At 35.0% G+C, this 26,891-nt stretch overlaps 5 protein-coding genes across 6 annotated transcripts in view; 2 read left to right on the top strand and 3 right to left on the bottom strand.

Annotated features, from left to right (window-relative positions):
* The window catches only part of LOC494408 (A disintegrin and metalloproteinase with thrombospondin motifs adt-1), a 12,559-nt gene extending 5,227 nt beyond the window's left edge, over positions 1-7,332 (bottom strand). The window contains exons 1-11 of one of the 2 annotated variants that reach the window (XM_009863457.3): positions 7,124-7,332; positions 6,763-6,860; positions 6,544-6,695; positions 6,013-6,189; positions 4,879-5,012; positions 4,052-4,155; positions 3,551-3,733; positions 2,955-3,104; positions 2,177-2,329; positions 1,384-1,533; positions 906-1,067 (exon numbers count right to left, since the gene is read on the bottom strand). In XM_009863457.3, coding sequence (XP_009861759.1) covers positions 906-1,067; positions 1,384-1,533; positions 2,177-2,329; positions 2,955-3,104; positions 3,551-3,733; positions 4,052-4,155; positions 4,879-5,012; positions 6,013-6,189; positions 6,544-6,695; positions 6,763-6,860; positions 7,124-7,224 — 1,564 coding nt within the window. In that variant the 5' untranslated portion in view covers positions 7,225-7,332. The remainder of the gene's footprint in view (positions 1-905; positions 1,068-1,383; positions 1,534-2,176; positions 2,330-2,954; positions 3,105-3,550; positions 3,734-4,051; positions 4,156-4,878; positions 5,013-6,012; positions 6,190-6,543; positions 6,696-6,762; positions 6,861-7,123) is intronic. The other variant, XM_018816123.2, reaches the window with a different exon arrangement.
* A 3,951-nt stretch (positions 7,333-11,283) lies between these two features.
* LOC100175851 lies at positions 11,284-12,152 on the top strand. Its single transcript, XM_026839040.1, has 2 exons — positions 11,284-11,480; positions 11,536-12,152. Exons 1-2 carry the CDS (start codon positions 11,396-11,398, stop codon positions 11,799-11,801), a joined length of 351 nt encoding a protein of 116 aa, XP_026694841.1. The 5' UTR covers positions 11,284-11,395; the 3' UTR covers positions 11,802-12,152.
* A 720-nt stretch (positions 12,153-12,872) lies between these two features.
* On the top strand, positions 12,873-15,561 carry LOC100186037 (L-rhamnose-binding lectin CSL3-like). The gene is made up of 5 exons (XM_002126223.5): positions 12,873-13,013; positions 13,067-13,178; positions 13,525-13,697; positions 14,296-14,419; positions 14,981-15,561. Exons 1-5 carry the CDS (start codon positions 12,884-12,886, stop codon positions 15,153-15,155), a joined length of 714 nt encoding a protein of 237 aa, XP_002126259.2. The 5' UTR covers positions 12,873-12,883; the 3' UTR covers positions 15,156-15,561.
* A 351-nt stretch (positions 15,562-15,912) lies between these two features.
* Positions 15,913-21,389, bottom strand: nachr (nicotinic acetylcholine receptor subunit; the record flags this gene model as incomplete). The annotated part of the gene is given in 11 exon segments (NM_001204049.1): positions 15,913-16,090; positions 16,199-16,543; positions 17,575-17,715; positions 18,111-18,242; positions 18,308-18,511; positions 18,960-19,164; positions 19,398-19,531; positions 20,075-20,210; positions 20,512-20,666; positions 21,104-21,243; positions 21,295-21,389. Coding segments are annotated over 10 exon segments (1,461 nt in total). The 3' UTR covers positions 15,913-16,090; positions 16,199-16,387.
* A 354-nt stretch (positions 21,390-21,743) lies between these two features.
* Positions 21,744-26,891, bottom strand: part of LOC100181323 — a 7,390-nt gene continuing 2,242 nt past the window's right edge. The window contains exons 3-11 of the mRNA XM_002121503.5: positions 26,664-26,852; positions 26,155-26,439; positions 25,707-25,894; positions 25,091-25,230; positions 24,723-24,871; positions 23,931-24,053; positions 23,416-23,535; positions 22,630-22,948; positions 21,744-22,073 (exon numbers count right to left, since the gene is read on the bottom strand). Coding sequence (XP_002121539.3) covers positions 21,880-22,073; positions 22,630-22,948; positions 23,416-23,535; positions 23,931-24,053; positions 24,723-24,871; positions 25,091-25,230; positions 25,707-25,894; positions 26,155-26,439; positions 26,664-26,714 — 1,569 coding nt within the window. The 5' untranslated portion in view covers positions 26,715-26,852 and the 3' untranslated portion in view covers positions 21,744-21,879. The remainder of the gene's footprint in view (positions 22,074-22,629; positions 22,949-23,415; positions 23,536-23,930; positions 24,054-24,722; positions 24,872-25,090; positions 25,231-25,706; positions 25,895-26,154; positions 26,440-26,663; positions 26,853-26,891) is intronic.

Below are 26,891 nucleotides of genomic sequence, written 5' to 3'. Positions count from 1 at the left end.
CGAATTATGTAATCTGTGACGTAGATCAAACGTAACAATACGCATTCTATGACGTAATAATCTAACCTCTGTTTAATTCATAACGGCTCGTGTGGAAAATACGGTTACGCAGCACGATTTCGCACATTTTCAAAGTTATTTATCGACACAAACGCCCGAGTTTTTTAAATCTTCAACTGTTTGTGTGGATCTTTCAATGTATTATTGAAAAAAAGGCTAAAATACGATGCATGTGCCTCTTTAACATTCAAGCCTGCTTTAAACCTCCTGCATGCCTAATGATTTACGTGTCAATCCCTATTATGACGCAAATATTCGACGTGTGAATTGCTATTATGTCGTAATTAATTGCCAGGTTAAACAATCGCTATTATGATGCAATGAATCCACGTGTGAATGCCTACTATTTCGTAACAAACAGCCCACCTGGCTAAGAAAAACATGGTAAATATAAGGCTGAACTACAGCGCAAACCTAACCCGAACGCTTAAAAAGAAAAAAACTCGTTTTAATAAATTTGAATCATCACCTTGGCGCGACCCATTCTACAACCCTGTGCGACCCATGTTTGGGTCGCGACCCATACTTTGGGAACCGCTGATTTAGACACACATTGCTATTATAAATAAAGTACAAAAGTTCTACACATGGTCACTCTAAAGAAGTTGTGCAAAAATTGTTTAAAACAGAAAACCTATCCTATAAGTTTGAAAGTTGTGCCATCATTTAAAGATAAATGAATGACATTCATTTATACCAATGTAAGAAATCTTTCTGTTTTTGTTTTTTTTGCCTCTAAAAAAACAGCTTTTACCTAACAGTAGTGTTAAAAAGCTATTCTTATTGTTATCAATATTTTCTATAACTTAAGCATTATTATAGGATCATCAATCAACATCACTGACTAGATGTGGTGCAAGCAGGCTTTCTGCAATTTTTTGTTTTTTGAGTTCTTCCTGTGCAAGCATTAGTTTGTGAACATGTACGTGTGCTTGTGCTAACGGAGTTACCACAACTTGTAGAACATGCAGACCAAGCAGACCAATTTGACCATACGGCTTGTTGGCCTACAAACATAATACAAAGTTACTGCTTACTGCAATGAATATCTAAGCATCATAATAAGAAATGTGGCTGATATCAGAAGCTTTTATTGTCATACACCAAAAAGATACTTTTTATATGCTAAAAATTCTCATTAATAATTTAAATCTGACGTTACTTGGCATATAGTTATTGGTATGAGGTTAAAAGCTATAGGGGACTGCTTTTAATAGATTTTAAATAGGCCATTTATAATTTGAAAATTGTTGTGGGATTGTAATTTTTTATAAACTTTGAACAAAAAATAAATTTAAAATTGTTGTAGAACTGTAAAGTTACTTGTGCATGATTGGGAATTACAAGCTTGGGTTTGGCTTGGTGATCCAGGGCAATCAGTTGAAGATAATGAAAGACATCTTCTTCTGCGTAACTGAATGCCTCTGTTACAAGAATGTGAACACCTCCCCCATGGTTCCCATGCACTCCAACCTGTGTAAAACAAAACATTCAGGAAAACCCAATCACAATCTGCTTAGTTTCCTAGTCGCTTGTTGTTACTCTTTGTTGGGTCTAGGGCGTGTTTCTTAATTGTTACACTTTAAATATATGCTTTTACATTTTGATGCCTGAAGGTAAAATATTTTTCTTTTGAATAAAAATATAGTAGGGTGGGGAAAAATGGGACACCTTTTTATTCTATTTTCTTGTCCCATCTGGTCATAAACAAATATCATTCGAAGAATTATAAAACCGTATCCTCACGACTTTCATAGACTATTGTTAATTTAAAAAATCGGGATCATGGGACATTATGTGCTAAGGATGTCCCATATCTCCCCATCATACCATAATGGTTTTTCCCTGCTAATACTGTAGTGTAATAATATTGTAGCTTATCTATATATATATATATGTTTTATTTTATTTTCTTCTTAATAAATTATTGAAGTTTTAATTGTGTTGAGATTAACAAAATATAGGCCACTTTAAAACCATTTTCGGCTATTTGGAACTTTTGCAACCTTTGACACACACTTTAAAAGCTTCAAACACAGATGCCCTGTTTTATATAAGCTGTTTTTAACACTAAAATAAATTTAAAATATTTTTTTTAAGATAAAAATATTGTAACCTGTTGGACAAACATTGGTGTTGCAGACATCGGAACTTTCAGATGTTCCAACGCAATCAGAATCTGTTCCCGTGTTGCATGATCTGCTTCTTCTTCTACGACCACTTCCACAAGTTTCAGAACAACTCCCCCATTGTCTCCAACTGTTCCAATCTTCAATGAACAGAGCGGAAGAACAAGAATGTAATGTAACTTACTTTATCCTCGCGTGGCCAGAAACCGACAGTCGTTATAACACGAGTTTAAGACCTTATGCCAGCTTACGAGTTACCATGTATGTTACTTTGTGGGTGATTATTTTAATTTTTTTATTATGGCTGATAATTTGGACAACCCATTAGTGACCACTGGGTTGGAGCAATTGGCGTTAAGTGTCTTGCATAAAAACACATACGCCCACAAAAGTAGCAGCGTCGAGCCATGAACCCATTATCTCTGGGTTACAGGCAGGCGCGCTAACCACTACGGCACGGCGCCGGAAGGGGGTGAATTATTTATGAGAAGTAGAGCAATGACAGCTGTCATACCATGAATGTTCTGTTTATGCAATGCTTTTAACTTATGACATAACTACACACATTACATCACTACTCCATAAAAGATCCATAAATTTGTTAAAATAAAATTCATTTACATTTTATCATAACTATATTTACCCTAAATACAAACTTGCAATTCATACAATTATTACAGAACCCACTTTTCAAACAGCTTCTTTATATATATGCCAAATGCAGAATACTCTAGTCCACACTTTGAAAGGCCAGTTACTACATACTTGGACAAGGTCGTCTATTACACGATAATAACTGCTGATTTGGTCCGTCACAATCTTGGATACGTCCTGTTGTACAAGTTCTTTCTCTTGTCTTTCTACCTCCACCACACGTCACCGGGCATGTAGTCCATTGTGTCCAACTGTTCCACCCTGTACAAGTAAATATAAAAATATCAATCACTTGTTTACCTAAAACGTTTAAAGTTAAATTGGTTTAAAATAATACTTAAATGTAACTTTACATTCGTGTGGCTGGAAAACGACAGTCGTTAACCAGGGGTGTTTTTATTTCATACACCTTGTGCCAGCTTACGAGTTACCATGTATGGTAGTTTGTGGTGAATATTTCATTTTTATGTGTGGCTGATAATTTAGAGACAAACCATTCGTGGCCACTGGGTTGGAGCAATTGCCGTTAACTGTACTTAAAGCAACAACAAAATATTCTCATGCTAGCGTAGAATCCTGCACATGTTACGTCATGATAAAAACAAAGAAACAAAATAAGGGCAGAGGTAGTCAGGAGTTGCATTTGACAAAGGGGGTGATTCCACAGTTCCCACGGCTTGCTTTAAATACAAATGTATTTCACTAACTTGATCCTGAAGTAGTTGTTCCACCACAAGGAATTGATGCGCAAGTAAAATCGAACTCGGTTGCTTTGTTACCACAATCCTTGTTTACGAATGTGTTGCATTCTCTTGACCTACGACGTGTACCAACATATCCACATGTCTTGCTACAAGTTGTCCATGGCGTCCAACTTAACCAACTGGCCGCTGCAATTACACAATATATATTCAACTTTAGCAACTCAGTGTGAGTTCACCATATGTTGAGTGCAACAGTCACGCTTTTTAATGAACACTTTAATGATCATTCTCTTCGTTCTTTATATAACATGATTTTCGCCATCGTTCTCGAAGAGATAAAATTTTGTAATGTCGCGTATAAAAAGTATATAGAGAACCATTATTGAGCACGATTTTTACTCTTGCCATTTTTTAAGGGTGAACATTTCAATTAAAACAAACGTTGGAAATGTCCAACTCTTTCGCATTCGCATTCAAATGTAGTTCGTAATTATAACCCTTTACCCGGTCGGTTTAATGCATCTCTTCCACGATTGGTGCACAATTTGTTTTCGCACGAATCGCTTGAGTGACAGTTTGAACAAGTTGCTCCACTTTCAAAAGGTGCACTTTAAAAATAAATAAACTTTAAGCGTACCAAGGAAATTCGAAAATAGTTAATCAGTTTAAAGCTATTAGATAATAAAGAAATCAGGTCTACAGTGACCAAGACCAAAGTTGACCAAGACTAGCTTTATTCGAAAACAGTAGCATAGCTGCAATGAAAGGCAAGGCCATTAGTTTAACGTAATTCGTGAACACGTATGGTTGGGTTGAGTAAGATGAGACATTAATTCTGTCTCCACGTCTCAACAAAGAATATTTACAAAATTTTATAACCGTATAGCCCCGCGACACTAAAAGAGCGTTGTTAGTTATAGAAAAAACACAGTGAGAAAATGGAATCGAAGTAGATGGGACACCTATCGTTCTATTTTTTCGTATCATTTAGTAGTAAACAAAGAACATTCAAAAAAATATAAAACCGTAACCTTGCGACTCTCAAAGACGGTGGTAATTGTTTAATTAAAGTTAGATGTTATGTGTTGAACGTGTCCCGTCTTCCCCACTCAACTATACTTCTGTGGTTGACGTCACAATGACTCAAAACGATATAACTTTGTTTTCAATCAAGAATAAGCGTAAACAGCTAAAACTTGAAAAGCGCACGACATTGTTCCGTTTACCGGACTTGAATTTCAATTTAATTTAAAAGCATGTAACATGTTAAACATATTCTGTAACATGGTGAACGTACAACTATTTTAAAGGCACCGCCAAACTCAACATACCTGTTTATATAGTTTCCCCCAGGTCCATAATTACATATTAAAATAGTCGCATCAGTCCAGCGATTTCCGCGAACATTTACAGTTGGACATGTTGCCACTCCGCAACCAACTTTAAACGTCTCCGCCCATACCACCTGTTAATATTTGGATCAGAATTGTTCTGATAATTACTTACATACTCCTTTTTACTCTTGTATTACACAACATATTCGATATCTTCTTACCTTTCCGGGTCGCAGTTTTAATTTAATTTCCGGATACGCACAACTTATTGGTGATAACCGGTTTGTATATATAGTAGAGTGGGGGAAGATGGGGCACTTTTAACACAAAATATCCGAATAGCCTGATCGTGTTTTAAACAATTAACAACGGTCTGTGGAAGTCGTGAAGATACGGTTTTTTAATTCATTGAATGTTTTTTGTTTACTACCAAATGAAAAGAGAAAACTAAACGAAAAGGTGTCCCATCTTCCCCCACTCTACTATATGTTACCGTAAAACGTATCCAAGCTGATGAAATTACACACAGGTTCATAAACAAAAGTCGCTTATAACAATTTAAAGTTTAGAAAGGAAGCAGATTTATAGGTGATTGCTTTTGTTTCTTAGCTAAACAATAAATCCTATTAATTACCACCTTTAGAGCTATATTGTTTTACCGCTAAGTATCTACCATACGCCACACACAACCAATACTGTAGCACGTTAGACTTTTAAAATAAAAAAGTTTCGCTACTGTTTACATCACGTTGTACCATTGATATAGCTTACAATACATTTTAAATATATTACATTTATGTTTAGGAAAACAGCTCACTGGAGATAGCACCAGCAAACCGTGGTTAATATAGGTTATATAGTAGGGTGGGAGAAGATGGGATACAGCTTCATTCTATTTTCTCATACCATTTGGTAGTAAACAAAGAAGATTCAAAAAAAAATTAAACCATATTCTCACGACTCCCATAGATGTTTTAATAGTTTAAAACACGATCGGGACATTTCAATATTATGTGCTAAATGTCTCCCGTCTTTACCCACCCTACTATATAAGTGGTTTAAATAAAGCAGCGAAAACAGTTCTGGCTTTTGAAGTAGAAACGAGGCCACGATTATTAAAGTGATTTATACCTGGGTATAATGCCCACACATTCTGTTGGGCGTACATGTCCTCGTCTGATAGTTATAATCAACTTTTTCATTATTCCAATCTCGAACAGCATCCGATCCGTACCGCGTGTTAAACGCCTTTCCAGAAGATATGTAAATGTTTTCCCCCACTGGGTGAAAACGACTGTGACTGCGATCCTGTGTCCGAAATAAAACTTTAAAACAAAGACAACATATTTAATATGCTGCATGCGGAACGTGGAAGGGTACGAAACTCGATGTTGCCACCAATACGACGCGCATGTCCCGGAAAAGTCAATTTTAGTTTTATATAATTACGTATAAAATTTAGACGTAAAGTTCAGAAATGAACGATTACAAATGACGCATTAAAATTCAGCTATGCAGAAAAGAAGTAAAAGCGATATAAAATGATCACCCACTAATCGTAATAACTTGTAAAAGGACACGAGATGTCAAAAGTATGACGCCGTGTTATATTGGCCACGCAACCTGAAGATAAATAGCAACATTCATCCATTTACTACCTACTCTATTGTGAGCAAATAAACATTTTCTTGCGTAGTTTGCTGCCAAGACAGCGAGTTCGTTATCCCACGTCATTTTCAACATATTTGTTGCAGTTGGCGAAGTCGTTCTTCGGGCCTGGTTATGTGCGTTTACAAGAACATCTCGATGTGAACCTACAAAGGCAGGTGATCAAAAACAATAAGAACTTTTATATAATATATTTAAAGTATATAACATTACTTGCAAGTGCAACTGTGGTCCCAGGTAAACTGTTAAGTGAGCCGGGTGCAAGGTTATTTGGAGAACTCGGGGAAGTAAAAGGGGCGTCAATTGACCATCTGTTAATAAGAGCTGTTATGTCGTTAGAAAATAAACCAAGGGTTCAAGCAGTACTTAAAACCAACTAGTCATCACAATAAATTAATTATTTAAGAAGCTAATTAGATGTATCATGAGTATGACACATTATCATGATATGACAGGCAACAACAAATTAGCAAATATTTTCCGTATGTTACTGATGAGCTTATGTATGTACATTGTACTGTATGTGATAAGTGAGCCATTACACCATACGTTCACGTCAAATTAAACGACAAACCTCACATCCGCATCTTCGCTTCCTGTTTGTGACGCATTAACGGTAACGTCATGTAGAAGACTGGTTACAAACAAACAACAAAAACAAAGAATCCATGCCATCTTTGATATGTTTTAAACAAAACGAGTAAAAATGATATAAAAAGTCTGACTTTAAATTTATATTTAAGTCATTAAAATACGTGACTGCTTACGGCGAAATTCTACAGTTAATCTGGCAAAGTACATTAAATTTTAATACTTTTTAAATACATTTGTAATAATATAAACTGCTTATTGGATAAATTGATTTCTATGCATAATATTAAATACGTCTTGTATATGTTTCGTCCAAGAAACATATGTATTCGACTGACTCATATATCGAAAGAGCTACGTTTACTTTATCATACGAAAGTAATCCTTTAATTTTATATATTGCTTGACCTTAAAAACAAATTAATCTAAAATATTTTAGTGGAACCTAAACTCAACTTTCTTCTTAAATTCGTAGCAGGTAAAAGTCGGTTTGTGTTGTCGCTTCGTTGTACATGCTTTGTAAATCAGTGACGTAACCGAACGCAGTCACAACAAAACAAACGTAGTAGATGTCGCACAAAGATTACATAATTCCGGAACCAGCAGTGATCACTGCACGCCGATTAAAAATCGGGATTTACATTTAAGTTAACTGTAGTATGCGTCAGGGAAAAGCAGGCCGAATATTAGTAAATGTAATTTAGGGGAAGTTTTATTTGGACGACTTATACATTAAATGTACAAACGACAGTGAAAGTTCAACATATTGGACACAAATCGCCGTATATGATGTTAAATGACCAAGAAAACCACCTATAAAGTCTCACAACGTTTTAAATAGATAGGGTTGGGGTAGACGGGACACCTTTACCACATAAAATTCAAATATCCTGATCGTATTTTAAACGATCAACAGCGGTGTGTTGGAGCCGTGGAAAGACGGTTTTATAATTCTTGGATTGTTCTTTAAAAAATAGATCGAAAAGGGTGTCCAATTTTACCCCACTCTAGTATATAGTAGGATGGGGGAAGATGGGACACCTTCTTTTCATTCTATTTCCTCGTACATTTTGGTAGTAAACAAAGAACATTCAAAGAATTATAAAACCTTGTCCTCGCGACTTTCATAGACCGTTGTTATTTGTTTAAAACACGACCAGGATATTTATATATTTTGTGCTAAAGGTGTCCCATCTTCCCCCACCCCACTATATTACACATATAAGCAAAATAATGTCTATAATGTCTATAATTACTATAATGCTAAAACGACAAAATTAAAATCAAATATACTCCATACGCAGCACGCACGACGACTGGTCGTCTGTTTGTGGTTGACATAAATGTTATAGTTCAAGGTACTGAATAGGTGCGCCAATAAAACATTACTTCCGAATTTAAGTAGGATTATGGATGCAAAACATGCTTAATATTAAGTAATAAAGCTTAAATCAAATTAAAAAATACTATACCATATAGTGCAGACATAAACAATGCTTTTAAATTTTTAAATGAAAGGTTGTTATTGTTTCAATCAAAGCATAAAAGTTATTTTTAAGTTTTACGAGCTTGTTATTACCGCAAGTATCAGTGTTGCAACCAATGTTTCGCCCAACTTCAAAAGTAAGTTTCAATTTGGCGAAAAGAATGTTTCTTTAAACAACATATACTGGGTTGGGTAATATGGGACATTTTTTTAAGCTCTTTTTATTTTGGTTCGTAGTAAACAAAGGATATTTACGGAATTCTAAACCACTAAAACCGCGACTCCAAAACAGCGTTCTTAATTGATAAAACACGATCAGGAACTATGAGTTTTATGTGCTAAAGGTGTCTCATCTTACCCCATAGTACTGTATGTTGATATTTTTAAAAATATTTAGTTAGAGTTTGTAAGAATAGATGAAGTATGGTTATGTTGCTGTTATATAACGTCGTTCATATGAAATCATCTATCAATTTATCGCAGGTGATGTATAACAGCTGCAATAAAGTAATTAACGTGGTCAAACTTCGAATCTTTGTAGTGGTTTACAACTTCGTGAGGTGTGGGGATGTCACTAAAATACGACTGTAACTTTATTAGATCACTTGTGCAACCAGGCTTGTTAAACTATGCAAGATAGTCATTTATAAGTTGTGTTGTTACATACTTGCCAGATAAATTTGCTAAGGTTGAAATGCTTGCAAAAATGAATTTTCAGTTCGGTTTAAAAGTTTTATTTTTTATCTTTGCTCTGTCTGTTATATCAGATGCAAATATTCTAAATGAATTGAAACGTGAGTAGCATAAACATAAATATAATCGTATTTTATATAAATAACCCTGCATAAAATAATTGTAGCCTTTATGTGCGGTATATCTTATCTATTCCTAATTATTTATTTATGGAATAATTTTCCTAGCCGTGCAGATGAACGATTTCGGAGGAGTTTAGCTGGTGCGCTTGCTGTAAATGGAGAAATAGCACTTACTGAGGATGAAATTACTCATTTTGTCAGTGAACATAACAAGTATAGAAGAATGGACCCGGCTTCAAATATGAGGCTCATGGCATGGGATAATGATGTCGCAGCAGTGGCAAAGGCATACGCCAAGTAAGCAACTGGTGTTGTATATAATTGGGCTGTTTGTTATCTAGAGAATTTGTTATAATTTTTTCCTACCAAAGTTGCATATAGTAGGGTAGGGGAAGACGGGACAGCTTCCGCACATAATATCCGAATATCTTGATCGTGTTTTAAACAGTTAAACCGGTCTACAGGGGTTTTAGGGATACGATTTTATAACTATTTAAATGTTTAGCAAAAAAAGGTTCCCCATTTACCCTACACTAATATACTTGTAATCGGTCACGACTTACATATGAAATCACAGCATATGGTGCGCAATATATAACATCTGGTTTCGTTTCGAAGTTGTCCCGCCATGCGAAGATAAATAGTCAAAATCATTACTTTTAAATTAAAAGTTTAAAGATTTTTTTAAAGGGAATTTATAAAAAAAAGACTATAGTTTATCAAGTAAAACTACTGTTTATAACTTATCTAGCAAGTGCTTGTGGAAACATAGCCCAGCAGACACTCGGAAAACAAATGATTTCAGTGTTCTTGGAGAAAATCTAGCAATGGCGTACGCATTTTCGCCGGTTAGTCGGGACTTTATCAAAGAAACAACATTTAATTGGTGGAACGAGGTATTGACTGTTGGCATAAATGGTGTTGTAGGTAGATGATAATCCAAATGTACTAATGTGAAAAAGTGTTGCAGACACACGATTTTACATACAGCACACAAATATGCAAACCCGGGAGACAGTGTGGACATTACACACAGGTGGTGTGGGCTGACAGTCACAAAGTTGGATGCGGAGCTGCTTTTTGCCAACATCAGTGAGTTCGACTTAATTACCTTTAAACTTATATAAATAATTTTGTTATCATTTAAAACAGATTCGCCAGTCACTCAATTTACGTTGTTTGCAACTATGGACCGTCGGGAAAGTAAGTCTACATAAAATCACAATATGTATAGTAGGGTGGGGGGAAATGGGACACCTTTCATTCTATTTTCTCGTCCCAATTGGTAGTAAACAAAAATCATTCGAAGAATTATAAAACTGCATCCTCACGACTCTCATGAACCGTTGCTATTTATTGTTTAAAACACGATCAGTATATTTGAATATTATGTTTCAAAGGTGTCCCATCTTCCCTCACCCTATGATATTACTAATTAAAGTGATAACTTTCAACAAATCGACCGTTTACATTTAGCGGAATTTAATTTAATTTGAAACCCCTTACCACAACGGCATTAAATTAATTTAATTTCAGTTATTTGGATTGGAACACTGGGAGGGTAGGAAAGCCATATAAAGTTGGTAGTAGATGTTCCAGCTGTACAGACTCAACAGATGTTTGCTCTGATGGTTTATGTGCAAATGTAAACCGGGGAGACGTCATATCACCTCAACCTTTAACTACAACAACACGTGTTGTTACACCCCCTGTGCCAACAACAACACAACCACCAACAACAACACAACCACCACCAACAACACAACCCCCAACAACAACACAACCACCAACAACAACACAACCACCAACAACAACACAACCCCCAACAACAACACAACCCCCAACAACAACACAACCCCCAACAACAACACAACCCCCAACAACAACACAACCATCAACAACAACACAACCACCAACAACAACACAACCGTGGTCAACAATAACGTTTCCGTGGATGACAATAACACAGCCATGGTATACAACTTCTACACAACCGTGGACAACAACAACAGAACCTTCAACAACAACAACAACACCCGGTAAGTTCGCGCAAACTATTTCGGGGATATTTTGAATCATAAGTTATCATTTCAGAAACAACAACCACAAACTATGTACCTTTCTGGACAAATGTTCCGTTTTGGTTTTACATAACAAACAACGGACAACGACTTAGTCCAAGGCAAATCCAAAATCTATTGAACCAAGTATCTTGGTTAAATGGACAGAACTGGCCGATGCTGCCAAACCCTTATTTACCAAATAGTGCTGCTATGCCTAAATGGTTACTTCGTGCAATTCAACAAAACAGACAACAAAATCGACCACGACAAAATGGACCACGTCGATTGCAAGGATAATGCAGTGTATTAACTGTTTTTCGCATAAGGAGAACTTTTAAGTTTGTAAATGTTAACACTTTTGCTTAACCATTATTGTGGGTGATCCTTGTATTAAAGTAAAGATTACGAAAATATCACTTACCCAACTGTGTACTAATAGTACTCAAGATTTAAATATCGGTACCATTATACTCTCTATATGCACTCATACATGGCCTACCATACACGTTATAATCTATATGATACGTGGTCTTTTGGTTTTCGTAATAAAAATGTTCAGTTTAAAACTGCGCACCGAGTTAGTTAACGATTGGTTAAATGCGATACTTTCAAATATATCCTAAACAATAAACCGTTAAGAGCATTTGATGCAGTCTGATATTTTGAACCAATTAGATGAATCTATATGAGCCTAAACACCTAATTAGCGAGTAATTAAATTTATTATTCTTCTTTCAAGCACGTGCCGATGGACCTGTCAAACTATTACCCATTATTTTTCTATAGCTTACATTGTTAATATTACCAAAAGAATTATTTTCACCCTAATATGACATAATTAATCTGACCCAAAATTAGCGCCAAAATAACGAATATCAAAATTCATGAAATATGAACATTTTAAACCAATGACAAGTTTGACTATATAGTTAAAGTTTAAAATACACCACATCGTCCCGGAACTGTACAACTCTAATGTTAACATACTCTTTAATATTCATTATTTAATTTAACGTCACGCAGCAAAAGTCAAACAAAAATCTCAACGAAAACGGTTTATAGTGAATATAGTGTGTGTTCATTGGGTGTCGTATATGTATAATTGACAAAAATTAGGTTTTTGTGCCAAAATGCACTGCTCAGTTTGTATATATTATAACTACATACTTATATAGCATAAGGTATGGACTCGAAATATTTGAGTCTCCATCGGTAAACAGCTGTGGGTTTTTACACTTCACTGGCTCACAGCAATTTTGTTTTTCGCTTGTCAGCTCTACTTGCAAATTGTGCACTAAACGTTTGCGTTGCAGTTCTAACTGCTTAGGCGTTTTACCTTACGCTTTACGTTGTGGTTACAGTTTGTATGCTTTAACACTATGTTGGCCATTCTATTACAGTTTGCCTTTAGGGTTTTAGTTATTGTAAATCTTTTCTTTATAATTGGTAGTATGACTTTGATTGACAGATTCTGTTCCTTTCTCTTGTGTATTGCACTGCTAAACCCAGGTAACTTAAATTAGTTTCATAATATATTACCTACATTAACGACTTATATTCAGTGAGCGCACGGTATCTGTCAATTTGCGAGGGAGGGCGAACAACGGTGACCTGTCTCCCAGGTTATGTAATTGACATTCGTGAGGCGTTTTATGGAAGGGATAATCAGCACACGTAAGCATACAAACAATATCAATTTAGGGTGGGGTGGAATGGGTCATGGGGGAATGTAGGACATTTTTACGGTACCCTCTTTGATGATAAACAAACAGTAATGTTACAGGATTCTTTGACAGTAGTCTCGCGACTATTATATGAAACGTGTGCCAATGGCGATGACAGATATTAAGTATAAAAATCACTGTCAAAGTATTAGAAAAATATGTGCTTAGGTGTTCCAATTTCCCCACAATACTATATAATGGAATAATTTTGAATGTCTCAAACTGAGTTCTGTTATATGAACGGTATCGTAGACAAACCATATCTCTATTTTAGCTTAATGACTCTGTAAACCTAGGTGCCCGTCAGGAACCATACACACAACAACCTGCAGAGCATCGACGTCAGAGACCTTAATTAGAGGGAAATGCCAAGGTCGTAACTCATGCAGTCTGTTAGCAAGCAACAGTGTGTTTGGTGATTCTTGCAGGGGGACGTTCAAGTATATTTATTTGGAATATCAATGCAAAGGTGTGTTGAGTGTAATGATTATCACTTATTTATGCTTTGAAACCCTCGAATGCTTTAAGTTATTAAGTTTGTGGGTAATTCGCACCAGAACTCCGGTGTTGACATAAAGAATATAACAGCGCATCATTTGGGTGGTATAACAGCGCACGGATTCCGTAACTATAATGCATATATACCACCATCCGTATAACTATATGTATTGCATATGTACCACCATCCGTAACTATATATATTGCATATATACCACCATCCGTAACTATATATATTGCATATATACCACCATCCGTAACTATATGTATTGCATATATACCACCATCCGTAAGTAATATGGACGTTTATTGACTTTTGGTTGTTGTCCGTAAGTATCCGCACATCCGCGCGTCAGTAAATTAGTGTTACCCTGTCTTTTTTAACGGTTATTGCTTCAATAATGCGATGGTCACGAATGTGCTTTCGAACGACAGCCGTACAAAAAATAAATATACTATTGCGTTTTTTTGGGATTTTCATAATACTCAAATTTCATGATGTTGTTTAAAAAGTATTTACTAAAAATAATGATACGCAAGTGCACTAAACTAATCAAAATTATTGACAGAAAACGTAAATTCCGGCGTTCGGACAGCCACAATTTGTGAAAACAGTCAATCAACCATATCTTGTGAACAAGGTTCCACAATTAATGTCTTGGATTCCTTTTATGGAAGAATCGACAGAACCACGTGAGTTATAAATATCTCTTCCCTGTTATAACGGTTAGCTCGTCTCGATGTTGTCGCTGCTGGTACCCATAGATAAGACACTTAACAACAATCGCTCCGACCTAGTTGTGCATTTTTGGTTGTTGGTTGTCTAAATTGTCAGCCATGCATTAAAAATGTCGTGTTATAACGACTGTCAATAAAAATGCAAGTACAGTGTCAAACATCTTACTTGTACACTAAAGGTAAAAATAATTCGTATTTATTATGAAATAGATTAAAAAAATGTTATGGTTTTTTATGCACTTATACTCAATATATAGTAAAGTGGGAAAAAATGGGACACCTCTTTATCCCATTTTCTCGTTCCATTAGGTAGTAAACAAAAAACAATCAAAGATTTATTAAACCTTATCCCACGACTCCAATGAACCGTTGTTAATTATTTAAAACACAATCAAGATACTTGGGTATTATGCGCGTATTGTGTTCCGTCTTCTCCCATCCTACTATGTATACTACCATATAAATGTCAGTTGCCGCAATAGGTGGAGAATATTTAATAAATAAAAAATTCCGCAGGTGCCCAAGCGGTAACACTTATACTACATCGTGCAAAGCTGTTCATTCACCCATTTATATCCGGGGTTTGTGCCAAAGCAGGAAAACCTGCACTATTAGAGCAACCAACAGTGTGTTTGGTGATCCGTGTTATGGCACATATAAGTATGTGCAAATTAAGTATGTATGTAATTAACGGCAAAAAGTAACACATTTTGAGCACAAATGTTGGAAAATTGTGCTATGTATTTTCTGAAGGCGTAATACACTTTACGAATATTACACAAATTAAATGTTCATAGCCCAACGTGAATTGTGTATTTTCTCCGTGTAAAATATTTCATTCAATCTTTTTTTATCTCCCACAGATAAACTACAGCTATGTTAAACTTAATTGTAAATAACCATGAGCTTAATTAACCACTTTCGTTTTTCGCTATATATTCTGGCATTTCTTACTAATCTTGATTATTTAACCGATTAAATAAAAAAAGAATAATATTATAACATGCTGACCCAACTGTATCTGGAAATCCATACAATAAGAAAAAACACGGTTCAAAGAACAGCGTTCTTGGTAAATAAAAATATCTTAAGGCTGTGGTTTATACGGGGTAGTTTCCCTTTTCTTTTCCCGTTTCATTTGGTAACAAACAAAGAATATTTACAGAATTATACAACCTTGGCACGTGACTCTAAAGTGGCGTTGTCATTTGTTCAAAACCTATAGTAAGGGAATATGGGATTTCGGTGTTAACAGTATCCCAGCTTACTCCACATTGCGATATATTGGTTTTCCCAAGTATGGCAAACATAACGTTAGTGCGAAAAATGCACGTTATTTTCCATAAAGATAATTTCCTAAAATCATGTTGAGCGTGGACGCAACATTGTCACATTAAGAAATACAGTTTATTGCTTTTTCACACAATGTTACAGCCTAATACAAATAGTAAAGCCTTGTTTTATTTTATTGCCAAAAAATGTAACGATTTACGTGAAAAGGGCATTACCTTGTAACTCGTTATTAACGACTGCTCCAACTTTTCATACAACATTAGAAAGCTATATACGATTCATGGCGTTATAACGTAAATGTACAGAGACGCACGCACGCACACACACAAACACATACACACACACACACACAAACACACACACACACACACAAACACACACACACACACACACACACACACACACACACACACACACACACATACACATACACACACACACACACACACACACACACACACACACACACACACACATACAGTACACATACAGTACACGAAGAAGGATTTGGGTAAAACAGCAGTTTATATTCCCAACGCAAACATAAGTTTTTTAAAACTAAATTTATAAATCTTTTAAATGAAAATATCAAAACAAAATACACAACTTAAAAGATAAATTTAAACATTGTTATTTGTCTTCGTGTGCGTGTGCTGAACTAACATGTTCATCATCTAATAACGGACGTAAGAACAGGCCTGTAGTACCAAGTATGCAAACAACGATAAAAATCCATAGAAATATTCGGTCAATAACCATGCCAACATATTTCCAATCGTTTTCAATCTGCAGTTGAATGGAATTTGTTTAATGCATTTTGAATATACAGTTATGAAGATTACACGTTTTGACAAAAAAATTATTACGAGGCTCGTATTACATAGAATACGATATTTGATGAAATTAAAGATTGAAACTTTCCGTAAATACGCAGTGCCATATATATATAATACAAATGATGATGCAATGATATATCGATCACAGATATAATCAATGCGTCAGCTTACCAAGGTTCAACCAGGTCAGTTCATGTACCGCATTATCATGACTTACATTCTGATATAATAACCTTACCGTTCAATATATATCGTCCAAAACTCATGGGCAAACTTTGTAACTAAATATAGTGGAGTGAGGGTAATACGGCGGGACACACATATTTCCCAAGCTTTCAAAATATATTTTAACATTATACCAACAACAGTTCTCCAATGAGATTTAAAAAAGAGTCCCATCTTACCCCACTTCACTATATAGTAACATGTTTTTAATTTTTTTTATCGTTTAACTCGGGACTAGACAAGAAATAATTTATAGAATTATATCACCTTATAGCCACGTGGCGTCAAAAAGCGTTGTTAGTTGTTAAAAATACAATTTGAAAATATAAGTTTAGGTGCAAACGGTATATTATCTTATCCCATAGTACTTTATTTTCCGTTTTTTTTTAAATTACTTTACTTGCATTGGTAATTTTATAACCAATGCAAGACCATACAAAAGTTATATTAATTCTATGGGTCGTATCTTTGCGCGCACTTTTGTTTCTATTAGAAGTTTAACTAATTAAACATAAATGGCTCGTTTGTCTGCTAGGTGTAGCGACCACGCTTATTTTCTTCCAGTTAAAAGTTTAACTGTAATCGTGTTTTAACAACTTTTGTTTTGCTGGTATATCCTGTACGTGTTTTTGTTTACAATATTTTTAAACCAATTATACCATAATCGAAGAGACAAATAAATTCATATTATTATTATGTAGTGTCATACGATAATACTCCATATAAATATAGAAAACATCAAAATTCAATGTTTACCTCCGTTGACTCATCGTCCACTTTTAAATGATTGGCAATGTATATTACACTTTCTATTGCTCGTTTCACTTCTTTAGGCAAATTATTGTCCGTGTTAGAAGCTTGCGTTTGTGCTTTTCTGTTTGAATCTTGGCCGAAAAACTGAAATAGGGTAAAATTATTAAAATTGTATTCATGTATGTAAGTTTTTACTTTATCATCGCGTGGCCGTAAAACGACAATCGTCACACGGGTGTTTTATTTCATACACTTCGTGCAGCTTACGAGTTACCATGTATGTTACTTTGTAGGTGAATATTAATTTGAGGATTTTTTTAGGTGTGGCTGAAAATTTGAATAACCTATTAGTGACCACTGGGTCGGAGTATATTTGACGCTAAGTGTTTTGCCTAGAGACACACACGCCCACAATGGTAGCAACGAAGAGCCTTAACCCATTACCTATGGATAAGAGGCAGGCGCGATAAACATCTGTGCAACGGCGTAGGAAAATTATGGTTTAGTTTATGTTTTAAGAAAAGTATTAAATAACTTACGGCAATCTTGTAATCTCCATTTTCATCAAACACATGGGTGTCTAGTTTTTCCACCGGAGTAAAATTAACAAGATTTTTTGCTAATTTATAAACTGCACGTTTTCGTTTCTTTGGTCGTTTCATGAACATGACCTAAACATATGTCTTATTAATTACATAAATCATTCGGAATATTAGTTCATGTTTAAATGTCATGCCTTGGGTAAACACTCCAGAAACACTCTCCTGATCCACGGTGGCATAGTATGTGTGTTCTCAGAACGATAATGAACGTTTAGAACAAACACAGTGATCACGATCGACAGTGTCACGAAAATCATGGTGAAAAGAAGATATTGTCCGATAAGTGGTATCACGAGTGACGTAGATGGAATTATTTCAGTTATCACGAGTAAAAAGACCTGTTATTAAAATACGTTTACTTTCCAAAATGATCATACCATAATAAAACACTCATTTATGTCAACGATATTTTTGACACTTCCGATTGCAAACTGTTGTTTTAGCTATAAAAAAATTGTAACCTATTTTGCTGTGTGCTTTGTAATAGTTATCTACAAAACTGTTTCACTGGCAAATCTTACCAGTAACATCACCAGCGTTTTATGACCTTGAATATTCTTTTAAATCTATTCGAATATTAATATAAAAGCGCTTGCTTTATCCCCGCGTGACTGGAAAATAACTTAGTGACCACTGGGTTGGAACAATTGTTAGTAAATGTATTGCCTAAAGACACATACGCCCAAAACGTAGCAGTGACGTGCCTTGAACCCATTACCTCTGGGTTAGAGGCATGCGCGCTAACCAACTCACCTACGGCGCTTGGTAATGACAAACTCTACATACCGTCAATGAAAGAAGAACTGATATGCAGAGTGTTATCTTTTCTCCACAATCTGACGGCAGGTAAAATACAAGTACTGTGAGGAAAGATATAAGAAGACATGGGATGATTAAGTTTATCATGTAGAAGAGAGGCAGACGACGAATATGAAACGAGTATGTAACATCTGGGTAAACTTCTGGGCAACAATTATATTTTCTTTCGTGTCTGAAAAAAAAGAAATTTTACATTGTTTACGTTTACGATAAAAGCTGAGTCGAAATAAAAAAAGCACTGATACATTTTAAAGAGAGTTTAAGAATATTATATTTATTCGTTTGAAAACACAGTATAAGTTTTACTAAGTTCCCAGCGACATTAAATGGTGAGGCTATACAGATTTAGTTACAACGAAAGTGTTGCGACATGGACAAAACACTTTATAATATAATCTAACATACCGATATCCAAATACTCCAAGGACTTCCCATTCCCCACTTTCCCAATATTCCTTTCTATTCGCCTCTTTGCCCTTCATAACCAAGTTGACTCGTGCCTTATCGTAAGTCCATGATCCAAACTTCATTGTACAGTTCTAATAATAAGTTTATCATTATGAACATTATAATGATAATTTTTATCGTTATATAGTAGGGTGGGAGAAGATAGGACACCTTTTCATTATATTTTCTGGTAACATTTGGTAGTAAATAAATAACATTCAAACAATTGTAAACCGTATCTTCACAACTCCCATAGACCGTTGTTAATTGTTTAAAACTCGATCAGGATATTTGGATGTTATGTGCTAAAGGTGTCCTGTCTTTCCCCACCCCGCTATATTTATTCTCGCGTAGTAAGCCAGACCTGATGAACAACACGGGTGTTCCATACAAAGAATACTTTTTCTTACAAGTTACCACGGATGCAACTTTGTAACAGTTATTGTTTAGTTGTTTAGTCTCTATTGCTGTAAATTACTACAAGTAAGCACTGGGTTGGAACATTTGCGAATTTCATACATACTGTACGACATTCCGTTCACACTACAGGCATGGAATTTTGAACAAAGTTTTGAAACATTTGGTTCCTGCGAATGTTAATTAGTGCGATTACACGCTGCATTATTTAAACGTACCTGCGTGTCAAAAGGAAAATAAGTGACATCTATGCTACATGAGCTTTTGAATATTGCTGGTGGCATCCATGATATATCGCCGTTGTATTTCAATAAAGCTTTCGTATTTTGATCTACTTGGAATTTCCCAACAGCTCTGAAGCAAAGTAAATTAACACAAATGTCGAAAGATGTGTTTTTGTTTTTGTTTAGGAAAGTGTGTCAGACAAACCGTTAGATCAATTGCTGTTTTGTTTGATTGATTTTTAAGCACAGAAACATCCTTGTAAAGTGCTTCTTTGTTTAAATTGACTTATCTTTTTGGACCACAATTCAAAATCGAAGAGATGGAAATTGACAGTAAAACGAACCTTTCTTTATTAAAGGGTCATTTAAGTTTAGTACAGCTTTAATACATTAAAGTTTAATAAAAGCCCCGGGTGTTAAAAAGCACTCACGTGTTATAAAGCACTATATCTGGCTTCCATATATTTTCGCTTGGTATTCTCAGATATTCAACACCCCCGTAATCGTTGGGTTTCCATCTTAGTTTGTTATCATTCCATTCTTGTTTTAACCATAGATTGGTCATCATAATTTGATTTATTTCATCCTGTAGAAAAAGGTTTCATTTCTATTGAGTCAGTAGACTGTTATTTATTGTTAAAGCGAAAGTTTATTAAAACCAAGCGAAAAATTTAGGGAACAAAAAGGAGCCACAAAGTTAAAAAAATGCATTGAACGCATAGACAATTCGAACCTATAATATAACTCTATAAGTTCCATTATCGCAGGTGAGAATATAAGAAGCAAAACATAAATATGGAAAATAAAGGTAAAGCGAGTGGGTCGTTATCATACTCTAAATTACACGAGTCAGAGTCCGTATGCTCAAGTTCAAAGGGAAATCATTAAGCAACAAATTCAATTGCATAAAGCATTACATGTGCCTAACGATTCAGCAGGCAATATAAATTTGACAAAACCTCTTTTTGCTCTTACAAACATTCGACCACGGTGCAGCCTAAGTATAGCATATTGTTCACCTACCACTTTAACCAGTTGCGAAACGAATAATTCAAACTTAATTAAAACGCTTTGGTTGCTTTGTGCAACAGGTCGAATCCAAATATTATAATCATCGAAAAGTATCTTGTATAAATCTTCCTCGTGCCGGGAAGCTGTGCAAACTGAAATATATTCGATGAATATTTGAACCTATTTACTTTAATTCCACTTACATAAGAGTCTAAGCAACGTAAGGCTTATAATTGGAATAAAACTGATTGAGCACACCATCGTTTTTCAGACCATTTACGTTGAAATGACGAACTCTGTAAATCAATGCCTCATATGTTAGCAATTTAATGCAAAACGCATAAATCGATACAGTCTGCCAATGAGCAGTAAAAGAAATTCAAAATGTGAAACCATTTTCTTAAGTAACGATAGGGTTGCCTGTTCCATATCTAAGCTTTGCATACGGGCAATTTTCGCTTTTATCTATCTCCTGCATAATCTACGTACAACGCTACACAAAGTCGATCTAGACTGTGAATAATTTCAACACGAGCACTTATAGACTCAATGGTGAGTGATTCTGTTTACTGAGATTGGATCGATAATACTTTCCGTGACACTGGAATGAATTTCCCTCGGCTTCAAAAGCAACCACTAATTAACTACGTCACACTTTATCCTACTCTGTGTATTCCTTTAAAACTTCAGCATGATCGAAGACGAGGATAACGGCACACGATGATGCAATGGTACAAAAATGTGCGATTACGAAAAAACACAGAAAGCTCTCGTTCAACGTGTTATGTTTAATAGTCCAAGTCATCGTACATTTCTTCAATCTGTACGTAGCTTGGGTCTCTTAACGCCGCCCGTCGTCGCTCTATTCTGTCAGCATCGGCCTCACCGTTCAATATAGACGATAAATCATATTCGCCATCGGTTTCGTACTCATTGTAATGACTTGGTACATTCTCGTAGGTGTTCATTTCGCTTAATATGTCTGAAACAATTAGTATTATTTTAATTTGTGCACAATTTTCCATCAACAATATGTTTTTTATTTATTTTGAAGCAATTCCCTCTGAGTTTAAAACATCAGAAATTCATACTTTAACTTTTGGTGTTATTATGTCTCATTAATATTTGTCGTTTGTTGTTAAACTGGATTTTTAAATATATTGTTTTTGTTATTCTGATCAATAAAACAAATGAATGTTATTTTATTCAAAAACAAAAATATTTGTTTAATGTAAAAATGTACTATACTGGGAAGGTGGGGGAAGAAGGAACGCATATATTTATCTGTTTTCTCGTTCCATTTGGGTAGTGGACAAAGAACATTTAAAGAATTAAAAAAACGTATTCTCACGTCTTCCACAGACTGTTGGGAATGGTTTAAAACACGATCAGGATAGTTATATATTATATACTAAAAGTGTCCCGTCTTCCCCCACCCTAATATATCTTAATGGTTCTGTACAATAATTTTAGTTATACAAAGCAAGCTGGTATGATGTTGCTCGGTATTTTCCAAAAGAAGGAAAAAAAACACTGACCTTTAAAAAAAGATCTTTCATAATCTTCATAATGCGGCGAGTCTTCTTGTGCCGGTTTCAACTGAATTCCTGCAGGTATGCTCATCCTAGCCAGGACAGAGTCCGGATAAAAGGCATCGACAGATTGACTCCCATCTCCGTTCGCCTCTACTTCATCAGGGGCTAGGTTCAGGTCCCTGGGCGGTAACATGGTGATATTGTCCCGTGGAGGAGGAACGGTAACCACGTATTGTGAGAATGCAAGTTGAAGAAGAGATTCATTGATCAAACGGATTCTTTCATTATTTTCAACAACAGCTTCATTCGTTTCGCTCACAATCTAGTTTTCATTTTTTTATTAATTTTGTTGCTTAGTATACTAGGTTGGGGAAGTCGGAACATGTATTAATTCTATTTTCCCGTCCAATTTAGTATAGTAAACAAAGAACATTCAAAGAATTATATAGCCGTATCCTCACGACTCTGATAAACCGTTGAAAACTGTTTAAAACACGACCACGATGTTTGGATATTATGTGCTAAAGGTGCCCCGTCTCCCCCCACCCTACTATATATTGTAGCTTCGATGTAATTGTCTATCGGCACGTAGGGGTAGGGTGAAATGGGACATGTCTTCAGTTTTTTCCCATCCCATTTATTAGTATATACCCTTTAAACCTTTGACTATTGGTCTCAATCAAAAAATATTTTAGGTTTAACGTTTTTGTTTCAATTAAATTTACCCCTACTCATTAGGCTCTGATGTACTATATATATAATTGTATTTAAACCAATAGACTTTCTTACCATTCTTAGAACATCGATGGTAGAAGAAACAAAACTGAAATAGTTACTCGTATTTGCAGTCAATATACGAAGTTCGTGGCCATGTTTCTCCAAGCGACGACCAGAGGTGTCAAATGCCAGCTACAGTAAATCGATTATTGTATCATCACTTATTTGCGTTAACTAATTACAAGAAATAACAACTAATACAAAGTCAAAAAAGTTCTGTTTGATAAACTGACGACTTCAGTAGGTTTTAGAAATTTAGAGCCTTTTCGAAAATTAACAAAAATGATTACCTATTTATCCTCGCAGGCCAGTAACATGGCGAAAATGAGTAACTCAAACTTATAACACGTGTGCTTTTTTTAGTATCATTTCTGGTGGTCTTACACTTTAAAAAAAGTGTAGGCCTAAACATCTCTAGCTTTTAAATGGAGCACTCGTATTAAAGTGTCGACTAACCTATTAACATTTCAATTTAAATACGAATATTAAGAATATTTATCTATATAGGCTTTATGATGTGTCCCCACCTGGAAGTCAGTTAACAAATCATCCATCGTCATAATTTCTTCCGATAACGTGTCGTTGACATCACGTACTGTATCTTCCAATGCAGATACACTGGATATGATGCTTGCTAGTAACTGGCTATTCTATTAATAAAAACAAAGGTTTAAATATTGTTATCATTACATAAATAAATAACATGGAACAGAATTTCAAAAAATGTTTAAACTGTTGGTTTTATTTTTAAACGACTTCAGATGTTTTGTAAAAGTTTGATAGTTAACCATAATTTATAATATAAGTGTTCGTTTTTTGTGCCCAATAAAAAGGCGATTTTTACTGACGCCAACGAATTCAAAAACACAATGAATGTATTCATGCCCATTAGGGTTTGAGAAATTCTGGTATGACTTCTTTCTTTGAATAAAATTGTTTTTCATTCGTTAAGTTACAATAAATTGTGTTTCGTATTTTGTAAACACGTTCTATAAACTAAAGATATTTCACGGGTGAAAAACTTGCAAAATTTAAAATTCCCAAGAAAACCTTGCAGTTCTATTTTCTCGTCCCATTTGGTAGTAATCGAAGAACAATTACAGAATTAAAAAACCGCGTCTTTACGAATCCCATTGACCGTTGTTATTTGTTTAAAACACAATCAGGATATTTGGATATTATGTGTTAAAAGTGTCTCATCTTACCCCACGGTACTATATATTTTAGGTATGCCAGTTATTATGAGCCAACATAACATACAACCCATTTTTAACAAGCATAACAAACCATATTTTCTAAAATAAACCAAGAACGTATACCATTGAAAACGAGACTGATTGATTGAGAGTTTGAAGTGTATAAGTTTGTCGTTCCAGGTTGCTTGACAGGCGGTCGGTGGTGTTTTGTAGGGCATGCTGCAACGTGGATAACTTCTGTGTTTCCACCAACGTTTCACTTACATTTGCGACTTAAAAATAAACCAAAAATTTAAATTAACTGGAATCATTTGTTAAACAGAACATACTTAAAAATGAGTTTACTTTTGCAAATTAAATACAGAAACTTTGCTTTGAATAAATGCTTGAGTGTTACAGCGGTCATGAAGTGGTATGTTTAGTTTTACCAAAAAATCCTTTCATTTTGAGTTTTTTAACCAAAGGTTTTGCAACCTATGAAATATTGTTACCTAATATTTGAACATATCGTTGTAAATCATCAATTTCCTCCTGATTCTGTCCACTCAACACACGACTACCACGAACTTTTCCTTCCAAATAACTTACCTGATCTTCAACGCTATCTGTTCTCGTTGACAATTCGTTCAGCCTGTGTAAAAATGTACCAATGTTTTCTGTTGACATTACTAACTAATCGAATATGTATTACAACTTTTATTCGAATATATACTTTTTTAATCTAATATATACTCCAACAAAAGATTAGTCATATTGTTTAGTGTCAATTCCTTAATGTATGCTGTTTAATCGTTAATTCGATTCTTTTACAGGCCTCGTAACTTAACTAAAACTAAAGAGAGAAAAAAAACTATGTTTAATTAGACCACACCTCCAAACTGCATTTTGCGTATAGTTCTGTGGGGTAAGATGGGACACCTTTACCACATAATATTCAAATATCCTGATCGTGTTTTAAACAATTAACAACGGTCTATGGCTGTCGTAAAAATATAGTTTTATATTTCTTTTAATTTTCTTTGTTAACTACCTAATGAGACGAGAAAATAGAATAAAAAGGTGTCCCATCTCCCCCCATCCTACTATATATTAGCATAGGGTTACCACCTGGACGCTGCGTTCCACGAGTTCGTTTGAAACAGTTGTAATAATTCCGTATTTTCGGCATTGTTGCGCAAAATTCTTCTTATAGTTTGGGAATGCTGAGATGAGGATGACGTCAAACTATCCAAGGTTGTCTTCCATTTATCCAAGGTGAGGTTGAATAATGTGAAGGCGTCACCATGTGTTTCAAGCTGTGATTAATTTATAATAATAATAACTTTACTGTCTATTCGATAACATTTGTCCATTCGATTATATTTTCAACGAAAAGACAGGATATAGCGACAAGCAAAAGTTGTTAAATGAAGCTTTAATTTAAAAACATATTTACATTTAGTTGGAAGAAAATAAGCGTGGTCGTTACACCTTATCAATAGTTATTACTGTGCATTTTTACAACAAAACGAAAACACATGCTTTTAGCGTATTGGTTGTTGTCAAATTTTCCTACCTTGACAAGAATCGCATCGTTTTTCCTTTTTTCTTCTTGCAGTTGAGCAATTGATGATTCGACTATTAAAGATTGAGTGTCGAGTCTGTGTTCGAAACTCTTTATTTGATCTTGGGTATTCAATTTAAACGTTTGTAAAGTGCTGCCAAGTTCTCTTATGCTGTTACTACTCTCAGTTACAGCAGTAGACGTTGCTTCAAAAGTTTGTTGGAGGGTAGAAATACGACCCAAAATTCGATTGTGTGTGTTGTCGTTTTGAATCTTTTGAGAATAGCTTTTGGATTTCTATAAAATAATTATTAAATATAGTTGGGCGGAGAAGGTAGGAAACTTTATTATTATATTTGCGAGTCCCAATAGTTAACCCCACGACTACAACAGACCGTTGTTATTAATTGTTTATACGATTTGTATATTTGGTTATCATGTGCTAAAGGTGTCCCATCTCACCCCGCAGTAATACATTATTGTGAAGTGGGTTAATACATGATATGATTAGCAATAGTTACCAATTGGGACAAGGACGTTTCAATGTTTTCAAGATCATTCTGAAAGTCCATCAGGTTTTGATAGTTGCGATCGCAAGTGTAAATAGTTTCACCAAGAGAAAGAGTAAGTGCAGACACATTGTGTTCGAGGATGGGTAAAACTTCCAATGAACGGATGACAAGATCAAATCTTGTGTCCACCAAGTCAGCCTTATGAAAAACGTTTATAATCATTACTAACGTTTGGAA

This window comes from Ciona intestinalis, unplaced genomic scaffold (assembly GCF_000224145.3).
Source record: "Ciona intestinalis unplaced genomic scaffold, KH HT000143.2, whole genome shotgun sequence".
Taxonomy (NCBI): Eukaryota; Metazoa; Chordata; class Ascidiacea; order Phlebobranchia; family Cionidae; genus Ciona; species Ciona intestinalis.
The sequence above is the reverse complement of the archived record's forward strand: the minus strand, read 5'-3'. Positions and strand labels throughout refer to the sequence as shown.